The sequence below is a fragment of the Colius striatus genome, chromosome 1, assembly GCF_028858725.1.
Source record: "Colius striatus isolate bColStr4 chromosome 1, bColStr4.1.hap1, whole genome shotgun sequence".
Lineage (NCBI taxonomy): Eukaryota > Metazoa > Chordata > Aves > Coliiformes > Coliidae > Colius > Colius striatus.
Genome location: NC_084759.1, coordinates 143,655,851 through 143,672,644, shown reverse-complemented (window position 1 = coordinate 143,672,644; position 16,794 = coordinate 143,655,851). Strand labels below are relative to the sequence as shown.

The 16,794-nt window shown below is 43.8% G+C and overlaps 1 protein-coding gene across 1 annotated transcript in view; it reads left to right on the top strand.

Moving 5' to 3' along the window:
* Positions 1-448: 448 nt before the first annotated feature.
* The window catches only part of DENND5B (DENN domain containing 5B), a 118,360-nt gene continuing 102,014 nt past the window's right edge, over positions 449-16,794 (top strand). The window contains exon 1 of the mRNA XM_062010335.1: positions 449-568. Coding sequence (XP_061866319.1) covers positions 457-568 — 112 coding nt within the window. The 5' untranslated portion in view covers positions 449-456. The remainder of the gene's footprint in view (positions 569-16,794) is intronic.

Below are 16,794 nucleotides of genomic sequence, written 5' to 3'. Positions count from 1 at the left end.
CTATGGTCCAAGAAGATTTCCCACACCTCTCGCACCCAAAACGTCGATAAGGGCGAGAAACACCCCGCCGAGGCCGCGGAGCGGAGCGGGGCGTGGAGAGGCGGTGCCGCGGGCGCCCCGGGTTTAAATGCCCCGCGGGGGCGGTCCGCCACTGCCCGCCCCGCTCCGCCCCGCTCAGCTGACAGCGGGGCCGCCCGCTGCCCGCCCGCTTGCCCGAGCTGCTGGGGCAGCCGCTCGAGCAGCAGCTCGGTGCCCGCCCGTCTACCGCCGGGGCTGCAGCTCGGTCCCGTCCGCCCGCCCGCCGCCGAGGCTGCCGCTCGGTGCCCGTTCGCCCGCCCACCGCCGGGGATGGGGGGCGGCGCGCAGTGACCGGCCCGCGGCCTGCGCCCCCCCGCCGCCGCCGCGCAGAGCCGCGCTGCCCCGCGCTGCCCCGTGCCGCAGGGAGCTGCCGGCGGGATGAGCGGGAGCGGCGCGCCCGGGCCCGGCGCGGCCCCCTGCCGCTTCGCCCACTACTTCGTGCTCTGCGGCATCGACGCGGAGAGCGGGCTGGAGCCCGACGAGCTGGCAGGTGAGCGGCGCCCAGGCCTCGCCCGCACCCCGCACCGCACCGCTGCGGCTCGCTTGCCGCGGCCCGCCGGGTTTTGGGGATCCGCTGCTTCAAAATGTCTGCTTCCCTCCTCCCGACCCTGAGGAGGGGGCGAAGGGGGAGGGGGGTCGCCGAGCCATCAGAAGCCGCAGGGAGGGAGCAACTCTGAAGGATAAAGCATCCTCCGGAGGGCTGGTAGAGCATCCCTCGGAGGTCGGCTTTAGCGGCGGCGGGAGGTGGGGGGTGAGGGCGGGGAGGGGGGCGTTTGGCCGCCGCAGGCCGCGCTCCGCCGACCCGCCGTTGGCTCTGGTCGCTTGTGGTGGAAGGGGAAAGGCAGCCGTCGCCAGCTCGCGGCCGAGGGACGCACGGGCTCGGCCGCGGCCAGCGGGGCGCGACCGTAAAGAGAAGGGTACGGAGGGTTAGGGCGTCGAAGGTGCCTCTGCCAGGGCAATTGCATTTTCTTCCCTGTTTGCACTGGAAAGGATGGGGGGAAGGGATCTGGGAAGAACGGAATAAATTAATGGAATCATATGTTTAATTATTCACATCATATATTCAGAAAGAGTCGTCCTGCATCCTTTTTTCCTTCCCCCTCCATCCGCTAAAATGTTACAGAATCAAAGAACAAAATCATCACTACCGCATCTAGCACATTTTCTAAAATGCTTATTTTTGAAGGGTTCATGACTGGATGTGAGAGGATTCCGTTGGGAAAAGGCAGTGTTTCTTCATAAACAGCATTCTTCTTGTTTATGTAAAAGAAAGCGTTCAAGTCAGGTTTTTACAGATAAAATTAGAGCAACTGTAAGCTCAATAACAGGGCTTAATTGTACAGAAGCTGAACGTTTCCTCATTAAGTTGTGAGTTTGAAAGTACTTAAGTGCAATATGTTTCACCATTCCTATGCATTTGCACTGCAGACTGAAGTTGAAGGCAGCGGTAGCTGTCACGATGAGGACCTCTGCTGTGGGAGATCTCTGTGGTGGGATCCTGGCAAGGTCTCTGCTGCTATTGCATCAGGGAATACCTTACTTTCTGGTTGTGTAAGAGGAAGACTTGATGATCTATATTGCTGATCAATGTACCGTGGTTGAAGTTCATGTTTTTGTCACCTGTAAAAGGGGTGGATACATGTACCTGGCATTCCAAGAAGCTTTATCATAATATAGAGAATCTTTTTCCTTTGCAGTCAGCACACGCTGGAGGTAGCCCTGGGATCTCAAAGCTGAAGCATTAGCCACGTGTGCTTTTAATTGTGTGTTTTCAGTTTTGCTGCTTTCAGTAGAGAGCTTTTGGCTCGTGAGCCATCTCCAGCTGATGGCGTACAGCGTTCGATTTGCATAATATGACCTATTGGGGTTTCAGCTACTTAAACTTTGAGTCATCTGGAACTCTTCTATCTGAAAAGAAACTATTTTTAAAGCAGTGGGTGGGCTCTGCCCTCCTCAGCAAGTACCCAGGCTTCCAAATTTGTCTTTTGCTGCTTTCTGCTCTGTTGCCCGGCGAGGTGTGCAGGCGTGTTCTTGGGGAGAACTGCTCAAGGACAGCTTGAGCGCGACAGGTTAGTGCAGCATAGGAGCTGGGCTACAGGGCTCATCTTTTATGGACAGACATTCAGTAGGTTTGGCTGGACTGCTCCAGCAACGCTACACAGATTTCAAAGCTAAAGCATATCTCCTTCTTTTCCAGTCAAAGACATTTTGGCACACCTTGGATATGTCTGTTTATATGATACAACAATACTGTGTGAACAACTTCAAAGATAAATTACCACAAGTAGTTATTCTTAAAGCAAGTGGGATTTCTTTTGAAAATTATTTTCTATCCCCCACTCCAATAGGAGATAACACGTAGAAATGTCTTTGTAACTAGTTGAAGCTAGGTGAAGTCCAGCAGTATGGTTGGTGCATACAAAAATTTTTGTAATGCCAGTTTGGGAGGCATCACCACTAAGAGGGTTGGGATATGATAGAGGAAGAAGTGGAGTCACAGAAGTATGATGGGACTGAATATTGCTGCTGAGCAATGTTATATTTTTAGGGACTCGTGACAAGAGCTTTTTGCTATCAGCTGGGAGCTCAGCAGTTGGAAATGTTGGGGAGGAACAGGGAGTGCTGCGAGCCACAAATATAGTGCTGCCGTGGAAAAAAAATAACTCTGTTTTTAGATGTAGCTGAGAAAACATTTCTGTTAAAGCTTGGGGAGTATTAATGCCACTGTAGGCAGGCAGCAGCGAGATCCCATCTATACGTCTGTGTTGCAAGTTTCAGAATACCCAAGCTACTAAGATTGAGTTCATTACCAAAATAGGTGGGGAGAAAGATGCTTGAGGGAACAGAAAGTCTGTTGTATCACAGGAAACCCACAAATGAAGGCTATTTCTTTCTAAAAATGTAGGATGAAAGGATCTTGATCTTTCAGCATTGGATTATATAGGTGTGATAGTTTTCCATCTTGCTGTCCTTGTGCATAAAGACATGGTTGAGGTCATGGTATCAGTAAGAAGTTGCTGTGACTTCAGACACTGCACAGGTCATCTCCAATTTAGCAAAAAAAATAGTCAAGAACCTGTTTATTTCTAAAGCCATGAATCCCTTAGCAGCTAGAGTACACAAAGTGCCTTGTTCAAGCCAGGTCTGACTGAATGGAGCTGTGCTAGGGCTGAGGGGCAGGAGAGGAGACAAGAGGAGAGGAGCTCCTCTTTGACCCTGATGGCCCCGGGGCCTCTCCTGTGAACAGAGAAGCAGAAGTTGCAAAATTCTCACGGGATTTTAATCTTCCAACTGGTGATCGGTTGAGTCACAGACACCTCACTGGGGTACTGTGGTGTGCTAAGTAGCTGCTGATGAGTCTGTCATCATCTGGAGCTCCCCAACACCTCAATCTGGCATCATCTGGAGCTCCCCAGCCTGCACCTTCCCTTTGCTGGGGACAGCCTGGGACCTGCCCCTGTGTGGAGGGTTTCATTGCCAGATGGCTTAAGCACAAAATCTCTTTCCCTGTAACACCTCTGCAGTTAAAATGAAAATAATAATAAATAAATAAGCCCCTGTCTACTTCATCATGCACGATGAAGTGAACTGTTTCAAAAACACTCTGGGAGGCAAAGTGAATAACAATATTTTTAATTCTTATTGTGGTGATGTTAGGTCTGTTCACAAAATGAAACAAAGTCAAGGTTTTCAAGTTGTATAAGATCTTGACATGCTTTTAGAGCAGAGTGACTTGCTTTATAGTTCTTTTTCCTGTGGATGCTCAGTGTGTAAAATAACTTTTGTAGGTGAGAATTTTCTGCCCTACAAATGGTTAATTTTGCTTAGAATTTTTTTTTTTTTAATGTATGTGATTTTCTGGTGCCAATCTATCCATTTTTTTTAAATACTTATTCCACAGCTGTCACAGAATCACAGAATCTTAAGGGTTGGAAGGGACCTGAAAGATCATCCAATCCAACCCCCCTGCCAGAGCAGGGCCACCTAGAGTAGGTCACACAGGAGCTTGTCCAGGTGAGTTTTGAATGTCCCCAGGCAAGGAGATTCCACAACCCATCTGGGCAGCCTGTTCCAGTGCCCTGTCACCCTCACAGTGAAGCAAGTCTTCCTTGTGTTTCTTTGTAACCTCTTATGTTCCAGCTTGTACCCATTGCGCCTTGTCCTATCGTTGGCCATCATTGAGAACAGCCTGGTTCTGTCCTCCTGACACCTGCCCTTTATGGAATTGTAAACATTAATGAGGTCACCCCTCAGTCTCCTCTTCTCCAAGCTAAAGAGCCCCAGCTTCATTTTTGGGTTTTAAGTGAAAGAATTTTGAAAGTAAAAAGCTGTTTATCTATTGCACAACTTGGGAGCATATCCAGGCAAGCAGTAAAGTAGCAAATGGATTATGATGCTGTCAAAACACTACTAGAAAGCTCTCAGTCAAGGATGGAAGAAAAAAAGGTCTCTCTAGGGATTTGAAGGAGGAAAGGAAACTTCCTAAGGATTTCCTGGTACTTAATAATTGGAGAGGTCAGAAAAGCAAAGCAGGTTATTTGATGCGAAATATCTTGAAAAGCATGAAAATTTCAGTATTGGTTTCTGTGCCCTGTTGAGCTGCACTAAAACAGGATGAAAGGAGCTTTTCTCTGAAGTTCAGGGCTGATGGAAAATATGTTTCAGTTCACTTTCATCTTCATGCCTATTTCTTTCCGGTAAAACTATTTTGAGGTTATCAGCTTTGGAATTGCGTGTGCTTAAATGAACTCGCTACAGTATATATATATATTTAACTTTAAACAAAAAGATTTACTCTTTCATTAAGTTGTTTTTAATTACATATTTTGTCATATGAACTTTAAGTGTATGTACAAGGCATGACATTTTTCTGGCTGTAGTGGCTTTTACATTTTGAGAGCATATTAAATTCTGTAGTATCTTGTTACAGTGTGTCATAAACTACAGTTTCCTAAAGTCCAGGATGCATATGACTCAAAAAGAAAATGAAATATCTTTCATTGGGGAAATAATTTAGTGCTTCCAAGGAAAGCAGAGAGAGTAGGGATGAGTGTATTGTTTCCATGTGGAAGGACTGGTCTGTGCTCCATTGAGGATGCTGTTGCTGGAGCAGTTTGGAGGGAGAGAGGATGCTGTAAGCCAGCATGGCAGCCGAGGCCTGAAGGACCACATTGGATGATGTTCTCTGCATCTCAGAACATGAGTAGTGGCCAAGTTGTGATAGCTCTCTTGCTGTGTGACATGAGAAGTTTTAGATCTTTTTTTCCTCACACATAAGTATAGTCTTGAGGCAATATTTATACCAAGGAGACGTTCTAGTTATTGTATCTTGTCTAGCAACATATTTTGTACTATCTAGTTTTTGCCATTGCATAAAGATGTTCTATCATACTGTGCTGGTTCAATGTATACTTTAAAGTTGTAGAGAGCTTCGTTACTTTAAAGATAATTTTTTATTTCTTTACCATGAGCAAAGCTGAGAGTGCTTATTGGTCATGATCATTGGAATTGCTGGAGGAAAACAAACACTACTTCTGCCTCATGCTGTTTCCCTACAGATATTGGTAATTAATTTCCTCCCAGTGAAATGTTACTCAGTTCATCAGATTGAAAACCAAACAGGGTGCGTTGCAGCCTGCTGCTTATCTAGTAGGCTCTTATTTTTAGAAAGCTGAAAGACATTTTTGCCCTTGTGTGCGCTTAGCACCTTGCTCACGCCTTGCAGAGTCTTCCTGCAGCCCTCATGGTTCTCCATTGTGCTTCCTTTGTGCCAAGTCACCTGAAGTGCCAGAAAACTTAGTGGCATTGCTGCAGTGGTACTTCTTGTGTATATGGCTTCTCTGAAAAACAGTAATTGCGGTTTTTCCTAATTTACTGGAGATAGACTGAGAAATTTCCCTTGACCAAGTTGCAGTTCCTGTTCATGACTTAGTTGCCACAAATGACAAGTGGGCTGCAGGAGTTTTGCTTTTCATTTTTAAGTACAGTCCAGAGTTGCACAAAGCAGTTTTAGAGGGACAGTCTAGGTTACATAACTGGGATACGGACAAGAGTGGTACGGGTCGAGGAGATTACTTGTACTGCGCAATTTAACAAAACTCAACTTCTTCCTCAGAAGCACTTGTGGTAGATTATTTAGGATTTATGATCATTATAGGACTTGTGGGAAGGATAGGACTCAAGCATTTCTCCTGCCCTCCTTAAGAGGCAATGCTCAAATATAGCACTAAATCTTCTGGCTTTATGGCTGGAATAGGCCAGTCTCATAAATGAAGGACCAGATGGAGTAGCTGGCTTACTGAAGTTACTGTTGTTTTTTGTACATTGTCAAAATAACTACGGAAACACTGGTTATGCATTTAGGAAACCTGATTGATAAAAATCTAAGCTGAGTTAATATTTTGTTCATGTGAAAATAATTCCTTTGATCTTAGTCTACATAAGTAAAGTGTCATATTTCTGGTTAAAGGGACTAGAAAGATCATCCCTGCTTCCATGCAACCTCATCTCAATGCTGAAATAGAAATAGTGTTACAGCTCTCTTCTACATCTTCAAAAGTGGTGGCATGGACAGTTGCTGTAATGGTTTGTTCTTAAACATGGGGTTTTTTTTGGCCACTGGGTAGAAGCAGAATTCCATTGTAAAACTATACAGATTTTTTTAAAGTAGATTTCTGAATTATACATTAAAGACTTAGCTCCTGAAGGAGGGTTTCTGCAGCCAAAGGAAACAGTGCTTTTTATAAAGAATTGTCAATATTATTGACAAATATTGTCTCCAGTTACAGTAACCTCTAATAAGGAGTAGCTCTTGCTTTCTTGGATAACAGACTGTTTGTGGAATTGCTAATGGCTATGATATATTATTATGCTTTAGTAATAGTATGTTATATATGCTAGAGAGATTATAAGGTTTTTGTACTATATTCCTTTGAAATATTTTGTACTGTATTCCTTTGAAAATAAGCTATTGATTGTGTTGGAAAAACATCATTATTACTATCAATAGCACTGACTCAGTAATGCTAAACCAAAGAAAATTTCTTGTACTTTTTTGCCAGATAAGCTGCTGTTTTAATTTCCACTTAGGAAGACTAAACCCTCTTGCACTCTCAGAGCCTGTTTCCCTGCCAACAACTGTATGTGAAAGGTTGGGGGTTTTTTTTTGAGTGAAAATCCTAGTAATTGGTCTGTTAATATTGCTGTAGCTAGATTTTTTTTTTTCCTTCATGTAGTGTAAACTGCAGTTGGAAATGCTAGCAGGCAGAATGACTGAGCTGCTGTCCTTTATAAGAACAACCTAAATCCAACCCAATCCAATCTTATTCCTGAGCATCATCTTGAAGTCACTGCTGGCCTCATCCTGGCAGCTTAGTGATGCGGTGACTGGGGGGAGATGGTGTCCCCGAGGCCACAGTCACCTTCCTTGGGCAAAGAGCAGTGAAAGGCAAATGTGTACATGTCCTGAAGAGCATGGCAGTGCTGGATCAGGCCTCACCATGGCTGGGTGTTGGTAGGGAGTGTGAGGAGAGATAGTGATGAAGATGAAGGTCTCTGTTGCCAGAGGAGGGGCACCTGTTTTGACATCCATGGTGATCCTCCCAACACTGGAGGATGGTGGCATCTGCGAGAAGGCAATACCTCCCCCTTTGAAAACAGGAGAGCAGGCACTCTTAAATATGTCAGAATGCAGTGCGTGACTGTAGTATTGATTTCTCTGCTCAGCTGTTTGCCTGCAAAGCCTTTGTCCTTGCCAGAGTGATTTCCCAGTGCCATAGCAGCTGTGCCAGCACTCTGACACCCTGCTCACGTCTCCTGTGCCAGCACAGAGCTCACCATAGGAATACATCCAAAATGAGCTGCTTCAGGAGAGGCTGAGATGCATGCAAGCCAGCAGGACAAGGGTATCAGGGCTCTCTTGCCTACCTTCTCTCTCCTGCTTGTCATGGACTAATCAAATTGTCCTTAATGCCAGCTCGTCCCTGAAACATGCTGGCAAACGTACAGTCTGCAAAGCCTCTGCGTGGGTTGACGTGGGATACGTGGCTGGCACACCGCTCCCCACTGCAGTGGCTGATCTGTTGCAATGAGGGTTGGAGTCAACGAGAAATGTGAATGAAGGGGAAAAAAACTCAAACCAGCATGTGTGCTTTGATCCAGTGAATGCTGTGGTGTTTGTCTGGTGCTATTTGAGATCACGTAGCACCACTTACGTGTGTGGGAAAAAGATTACAAGCAGCTTGTTCAGCCATCAATGTGTAGGGAGAGAAACTGTAGCAGTGAAAATATGTGAAGCTACATGAAGTTTGTGAGAGTAAATCACCTACTTTTTTTTTTCCCTATTATCCACCTCTTGACTAGAAAATAGAAAAAGAAACCCTGTATGGTAGGAAAAGTTACACCGAGGAAAACCAAATTTGTTCAGGAAACAGTAAGCCTTCAGTGTGGTATCTTGGTCATGTTAGCACTGTCAAAAATCTCAAAAGTAATTAGGGAAGAAATGGTGATTGGTCATCACAATAAAAGACACACACTGAGGAGATGACCAATGTGTGACAGACTGCTGAGATGTCAGATACTGGTGTGACAGGAAGAAGCTTCTGTTACATTACCTGTATGAGAATATAAACAACTCAATTTACCTTCTCAAAGATAGTTACACGCAGCTGCCTGATCATTGTATTTTAGCTGAGAACTTTCTCATTAGGGTGTCCTAGTTTTGATGAACGTGCCTGGCTGGAAACTTGAAGCCATGTTCCTTCAAGATGTGAGGTTTTGCTTCAGAGGCAATGTTTAAATATGTCAGTCTTGTAGAGTGAGCTCCTGCCCATCCTCTTTGGAGCACAAACTCAGCTTTGCTTGGCAGCCATCTTATTCATCAAACTGCATTAGACCTTGTAGCAATTTTTCTTAAAAGCCATCTTTATATCAAACGGAGTCAAATCATGCTTTGAAGCTGTGGGAGTGGTAGGCTGCACAGCATGAAAGCTAGAAGAATCTTCTGTCCGCCCCTTTCTTGGTATTCTCTTGTCATGTCAAAGACTAACATGTGGAAGGGTAAGGGGGCTTAATCTGAAACACCATTCTGTGTAAACAATGATAGGATTAAAGAAAAGGCAAAGCTCAACTGTCATGGGTGTGTAGTGACTGCTGCTTTTTATGGATGACTGAGATTATTTGTATAAATTTGCATTTTCCCTTTAGCATCTATATAAACCTCTGCTCATTTCCATGCATAGCTATTTTCACTTACAAACTCATTGGCATGCAACTTAAAGCAATGTTACCTGTGTTAGTGGTAACTATAGTTACAAGGAAAAAAAGCAAGTATCACCAGGGATGCTCCTTACACAGGACTGCCCAGATGTAAGAGGTGCTTTGAGCCTCTAGTGACTAAAAGACAGAGTTCTTTGTAATGAAACAATGAAACCAAGCTCTCATTTAACTTGTAACTTCTCAATGAAATACTGATGAAATGGGCCAAGCAGTCTACTTTGTACTGGCTGAAGTTTGGGATGCAGCTGGAGCCTGTTGGGAGAAAGTGTCATGATCCACGTAGGTCCGACAAGTTCTGGAGGCCAGGTTCTCACTGGTATGGAAACAGTCTGGAGGCTCCAAATCTCCGATTTACGAGCCCAAATCTCTGATTTAGGAGCCCACCTCTTGCTTTTTCTCCAGGTTGCTGCTGAGATGAATGTAGTTAGACAGTTAATAACTTCTGCTGGGCCCTCCAGTCTCCCGTGAGACGCTCAAGAAAGAGAATTGACATTTATTTTTGAAATTCAAACTGTGAGGTATTTGAGCAAAGAATGCAATATACAACTGAGTAAATATTTGGCTTTTCATTGTTGAGGGAGGGGCGGATTTGCTGGTTAGTTATTTATTCGCACAATACTATTTTTCCATCAGTATTCCCACTTGACATTCTTGTTTGTTTTATGCTGAGCAATACTCTGATGCGAATTTAAAATAAGAACAATTTTATGCTTAAAACCAAAACAACAGCTCTGTTAACATAGACTTTCAGCTGTGATGATGGCTAGTGTGGCAGAGATGAAGGGACTTTTTGTAATGTAGATGTTGTGCTTTCTCACCCTGTTTATTCTCCCAGTATAAAAATGTAAATATAAGCAGCACTAAGTATTTGGGGCAGAATTATTGCATTTTCTTTAAAAGAAAAAAAATCCAAACAGAACCAACGAAACACTAAAACCACCGAAACCTTTAAGATTCTGTGTAGTCATATGACAATGAAATGGCTGGTCGTAACTCACAGTGCTTAAAAACTACCAGATACTTTGTAAAACGACTGATGGTGGATGTATGTTCTGTCACAGAGCTTTGAAAGGTGTGTTCTGCTGTATGTTTTTCTTTGAAAGCACTTCAAGAATGTCAAGGCCAGCAAGAATGGTAGTACAGTGTCTCTAATGTATCCCTTTTCGGGTTGTCAACCTCTGTCTCTAATGACTATTGTTATGAATCTATTAAGGGAGAGTATTTATCTCTGGAAATCAGAATAGCAGCTATTCGCAGAGGAATTAGGTGTTTAGCCTTTTCCCAAGATGATGCTGTTCAAGATAGGTTTGTCTTACTAGCATTTACAAATATGTTGATTCTTTGTGGCTCCAGCAAGTGTGATAACAGATGTTGTTTGACTCTCTGAATTCAAGCAGGGATGTGTAGTCTAGTGTTTCTATCTCAAATCAAGGAAAGACTTAAGAGCTAAAGAATCCCAGTGTAAGGAATGCTATTAAGTAATCATTTTTTTCCTCTGTAAATACGAACATCTGCATAGGGTGAGGCAGCTGTAGCTGTGGTCTGCTGTCGTACTTGGCAAAAAGAGGAATGATGATGGGAGATGTTAACTTTTACAATAGCAGTTCTGGTTAATAACTTAGTGTCATTTCTACACCAGTATCTTTGTTTTCTTTACTCTTGGTGTTACCCACAGGGTGGTGAGTTGGGAAGGGAAAGAGAGAGCCCTGTTTAAAATTTCTCCGTCTAACACACTGTTAAAAACAAGAGCAGCAAAAAAAAAAAAACCCCTCAAACCTCTAGCTCAATGTAGGCTGAACTTCCCATGAAAACTCCTGACTTAATGAGCTCGGACCCCTCAGCCCTGCTTTGTCCCTGTCAGCAGGTGAGAAGGAGCTGAGGTCCCCAGTGTGGGTGCCCTGGCTATGACCCAGGGGCTTGGGGCCCTGATTAGTTCAGCTCTTGTGCTTTCAGTGGGAATAAGAATGAGAAAACATCTTGTCTTGGGGCCTGGATGTATTCACGCTTCTTGCCTGCTGGTCTGTGCTAATGCTGCAAGAGGCATTTGTCCAGGAGCCAGGGAGAAAAGGCACAGATTTAGGTCTGTCCCAGAGCTGAGAATTAATTGCTTGCAGCAATTATCGCAGTGGAGTGTCCAAGACATATCACGTTTGATAGTGTTGAAGATCTCAAAACTACTTGCAATTCAAAATCTGCCTTGAGTTTCAGTTACTGGTTAATATTTTGTCAGCATTTTGTGGCAATGGCTTCTGACTGTGTCCCAGCATTGCTTGTGATACACTGCATAGTTTAAAAGGGAATCTATGCTAAGCAGGAGACCATCTGTGTTGTTAATAGTGTAGTGTTATCACACTCAAAGCTCAGCTTTTGCAATTGATAATGTGATCACGCTAGACCTGTTTATTTTTTAAAAAAACAGGCCCTCAAAACAATCTGTATCTTTATCTACCAACTTCTGAGACCATAGGTCAATTTAATTTTGTCAGAGATGAATTGAAAAGATATGGGAACGCTCTCTGTTGAAGTCCCTGCAGCTAGAGCAGAGATCCTAATTAACCTTCCAATACTACAAAGGCAACAAGCAAAGCAGCAGCACTTTATAAAGCAAGGGAGGCCCTTCCACGATGGCTATCCTGGCAGACTAATTGGCAGGCACGTGGCTGGGATCCAGGCAGAGGGTGCAGTGCCTCCTGCTCATCTGGTGGGGCAGAGAATGAAGGGTAGCTCCTGGTACTGAGGGGGAAGGACAGAAGATCAGAACTGACAGGCTCGTGTGAGCAAAAGTTGCTACAGATGAGAGGACCATGGTTTCTGTCCTGGCATCCTGTCACATAGCTCCTAGTGCACTTCACCCATACCTGTGAAACCATACAGCTGTGTTAAGGCCATCTTCCTTAGTCTTTCCTTCTCAGCCTCCAATGAGGTGTATTTGTTAGGGGAGCAATTCTGCTACAGCATCTACAATGTGATAACACGCAGTAGGAGCAAAGCCACGTTTGGCAATAAATAGCAAAGCAAAGATGGTTGTTTGCTAGGTCCCAGTCCTTCCTCAAGCTCAATTAAAGGATATAGGAGCTTGGCTATGTTGGTGCTGTTGCATGTTGTGTTTTCCATTGTCTATGGACAAACACTTTTTTTTTTCCTTTCCAAAATGCAGTAACTGGCAGATACAACCGGTTCTCTACTGTCTTTTTCCTTCTTATTCTTCCCCCTTCCCACATTTATAAACAAACCAGCTCATCCTCATGCTTTATTGTTTTAAAAAGCAATTCTGATGTTTCTGATAACATAGTTAAGAACCACAAACAATATTCTGATGTATTAAAGTGCTAATGATATATAAGGAGTCAAAAAGGTATTAAGTGCATTAAGTTCTGAGTAACTTTGGTAAAGGGCATTGCAAGTGATGGATAGTTACTCTGCATTTTTTAGTAGTCTTAGAAGTAACTGGCAATATTCAGCTGAATCTGTCCGCTGAAACAACCTAGAAGGAAATGACATTGCATTGCAAGGCAGTGGGAGGCTGGCAATCCACGCTTGATTAAACTGCTCATACCAAAGTGGCATCAAACCATGCTTCCAGCAAGCTTGTAATAGATGAGTGCATTAATGAGCCCCATGGTAACTGAGATTACACTTAGGGCCCTGGGGAGCTGGAGCAGGGGGGCAGATCAGAAAGGATAAATGCTGCTGACTCAGTTTCTCTTTCTTATGTTATCTCTCCATATTTTTTCCAAGCAAAGTGATTTCATGTTAAAGTGAGTATTTTAAAATGCCTCTCCATGTCGCTAATAGTAACAGAGCTGTTTTGCATGGGTTTAACCATTTGGGTTATTTAAGCCTTTTTGTTACCCTGAACTTTCTCTACCTGAAAAAAATGTTGTGCTCTTCAGATGTTGAAGACTGACTCTTGGTTAGTCGCTGCTACACTATGCTGAGTCTTAGTCAGGGCCAAGCTAGGGCCAAGCGGCCTCCCTTGAGGCCAGCCAAGCGATTTGCTGAGCCATCTTCTTCTTTTGAGCAGAATCAATTAACTCCTTGGTAAAAGCGTGTAGAGGTCTCTGAGGGCTCACGATAATTCACGGTCCAGAAAGTTTGGAAATGATTCTAGCCTTAAGAGAAACCATTTCAGGAGCTACTTAGCTCTTTCAGGGTTGATTGTCTTTCAATTTCACTTTCTGGGTATGTTTAATAATAAAAAAAAGGGCTTGCAGCTAAATTTAAGCAAACTCTTGCATTCAAGGACTTTAATCTCTGTTTTCCTTTCTTTCAGTGGCTTACCGATAATTGTCTTGCTGGTGCATTTAAAGTCTGCTCCTTAAAAACATATTATCTGGTCTATTTTGTGGGAGGTCATCAGTTTCACAATACTGTATAAAACTGAAACCAAATCCTCTTGTCTGCAGCTGCAGTGTTAAATAGAGCATCATTGTCATGTGGTGAGCATGGCTGTCAAAACACTTTGGGCAGAGTGGGTAACATGAACAGTTCTTCTACATTAAATATTTATAGAAGAAAATGCAAACTCAGAAGGCTGCCAGCAGACAGACGTACCGTTGAAATTCATTGTTGTGTTGGTGAGGACACGGAGCTTTGTGCTGTAGCTTTAGGAAGAAGATAGAGTGTTGTTTCTCCTGGCGCAATGGGCTCAACGGTGAACTTTTCCTGCAGATAAATAGATAAGAAAAGGAACTAGAAATGTAAAACTTCAGAAGAAAAACAATAGCTTACACAAGTGATTTGTCTGCCAGCTGCCCTCGAAACAGTCCATTCTTTTCGCCCACTGGTCTTTTGCTGCAAAAGCTGTAGCAAAAGCTCAGCACAAGCCCTCTCATCGTATCTTTATTTCGGGTCCTCTGGTGCAAACAGGTGGTGAACTACAAGCGGCGAGATACTGAGGAGAAAACCATGTAATTAAATCTGGCACTGTAGTATAATAAATCTCTGTTGTATTCTTTAGCTTTCTGAATGCCTTTCAAGCGATTCACAATGGCTGTGATTAATGACTATTGTATTGTCTTAAATAATAAGCTTGAGCCTTCGGATAGGTGACATAATTTAGCCGTAATGAGCGTCAGCTTCACGTGTTTGATCTCAGTGCTTTGAATTTCAGCGTCGTAGTTGCCACGTCCTTGAGAGATTGTTTTATGCTGAAGAAAACCAGTTAACTGAAGAAACCTCCCCCCAGTAAAGGGAGATGGGAGGCAATTTCTATGAAAGTGTGAAGAACCCAACCGATCTGTTGCTCTGAGGACACCGACTTTTTTGTTGTATCTTGTTTTGTAAATATGCAAGATGAAAGTATTTGTGCTGCTTATAAACTGGACACACTGTTATTGAGATATTTTCTCTTGGACAAAAGTATTCCTTGCTGGGAAGTGTCTGGTGACAGTACCAGTGATGGGTGTTTCCTTTTGTCTGTTAAGATACACCAAATAGCCATAGCAGGGAAAAGGCTTTTCGATCCTTTCCACACAAGCAGCCTGTCCATCACCTCCTCAGCAGGCTTTTCTGGTGTTTCCTCTCTTGACTGAAGGCAGCAGCTCTTTGATATGAGCTGCTATTTCTTCACATTTCTTTTTCCATTGCCTAGGTTCATCTGACACAGGAGGAAAACCTGCAGTTACTCATGGAGAGCTTTCTCCATTTCTGTGCTGTGTGTCTGCATAACACTTCATCAGAGCTAGGAAGGGAGGGCTGAGAAACTATAAAACACATCAGACCTAATTATTCAGCTAGCATAAGGACCTTTCTTTTCTGCTCGGGATATTCACTCTCGACTATGCAAGTGGTTTGACTGACATAGAGTGCTGACTTCAAAGCTGTTGCACAGTGCCACATAAATGCTTCAAACCCAAATCCATCCTTCTTCAGGCAGCCTGACCCAAATGGGCAGCCATAAAGGCAGGGTTTGTTGGGACTTGTAAGAAAAGGGTCAACATAGATTCCCCCTCTTGTCATTATTTTTTGGGGATAGAGGGAAAGGGATTTAAAATCCCTTGCCCTTTCCTATTAAGTCTGACTCATTTTGTCTGGTTTAGCATTGTGGTAGAAAGAAACATAATGGATTTGTTAGGGTCAGTGCTTCACAATGTGATGGTTGACTTTGATGGGCAATAGGGCCTAGTTTGCCACTCCAGACAAAGGATGTGCAGGTCTTGCAGGCTGCCATCTGTTTCTAACAGCATGTTTTTGAGGAGAAGGGATGCAGCTTGCATGCTGAAAAAGTTGGAGTTTTCTTCTTGAGAACTGCTGAGCCTTTGTATTTGAGCTCTTAATTTCAAAACCAAACAGGGTTTATTAATAGGAGGACTCCCCTTTTGCCCTCCCCCAGGCAAGCTGGACATCCAAATATCGTTAGTGATGGGCTACTGTCTTCTAAAATGCTTGTAATTTAGAACACACGTAGTCATCCCCCAAGCATGTTCTATTCTTCTCTCCAGCCCCCTCCCAAACTCTCTGAAATGCAGTGTCTGACTGTGTTTAGGCTGTTTGCTTTTATTCTGATACATATGCATATCAGGCACAGATAGGAGAGGAAATAATGTTGAGCCTTCATTTGATATATTGTTGTTGTTGTTGTTATTATTTTGTACCTATGCTGAAGTTTTGTCTTGAGGAACAGAAAAAACAGTCAATTATACTCTGCCCCTGTAATCCAGACTAGAAAGTATTACTTGCCTGCAGTGTTTCCACTGCAGAATCTCTTCAATAAAATGGCTAACCAACCTGTAGGGCTTAGACATGCTGACAAGTATCATCTATTTATGTGCTGCGTGTTAACCTGACTGTTGCTAATGGATTATTTCTATGTATAACTACTGCAGGTAGCACAGAGCTGAGTAGTCCAGGTCTGGAGGGCAGGAAAACATCCTACTGCAGGACTTAGAAAAAATAATGAGTAAAGCCTCTGCAGTTTTTCTTCTTTCCAGCTGGAAAAAAAACAGGACTACCTGAACTAAGAAGTCCTTTCTCTCGGTCCTGTCTTGCCCAGTTGTTTAGCCAGCTCCTCTCCTGTTGCAATACAGGAGTGTGGTGGTAGGGTAGGTGTTGGTTGATCCAGTTCTTCCTAAGACTCTTAGGGTGCATTTTTCTTTATTATTAAGGGAAGTGTTTGGTGTGGCTGCTGTAGCCATGCAGGTACTCATGCGCATCACTGAATACGGGGCTGGTAATGCAAGTTGTGGCGAGTTAATATACTGACAGTGACTGTCACATTAAGGCTGTGGTGGCTGCCAAAAGAATCTGGCACCTTCCACTCACCCCCAAACATGACAGCCCATGTAGTATACCAGTAAGGCCTGCCTCTGTCGCCATCCCAGGCATCTCGGCACCCTTCCTGCAAATCAGCATTTGCCTCCAACACTTTTTCTTTGTTTCTGCCGGTTGCCAGCCAGTAGCAGAAAGCTGGCAAGCTGCCTGGGGCCTCGTGCTCTCATT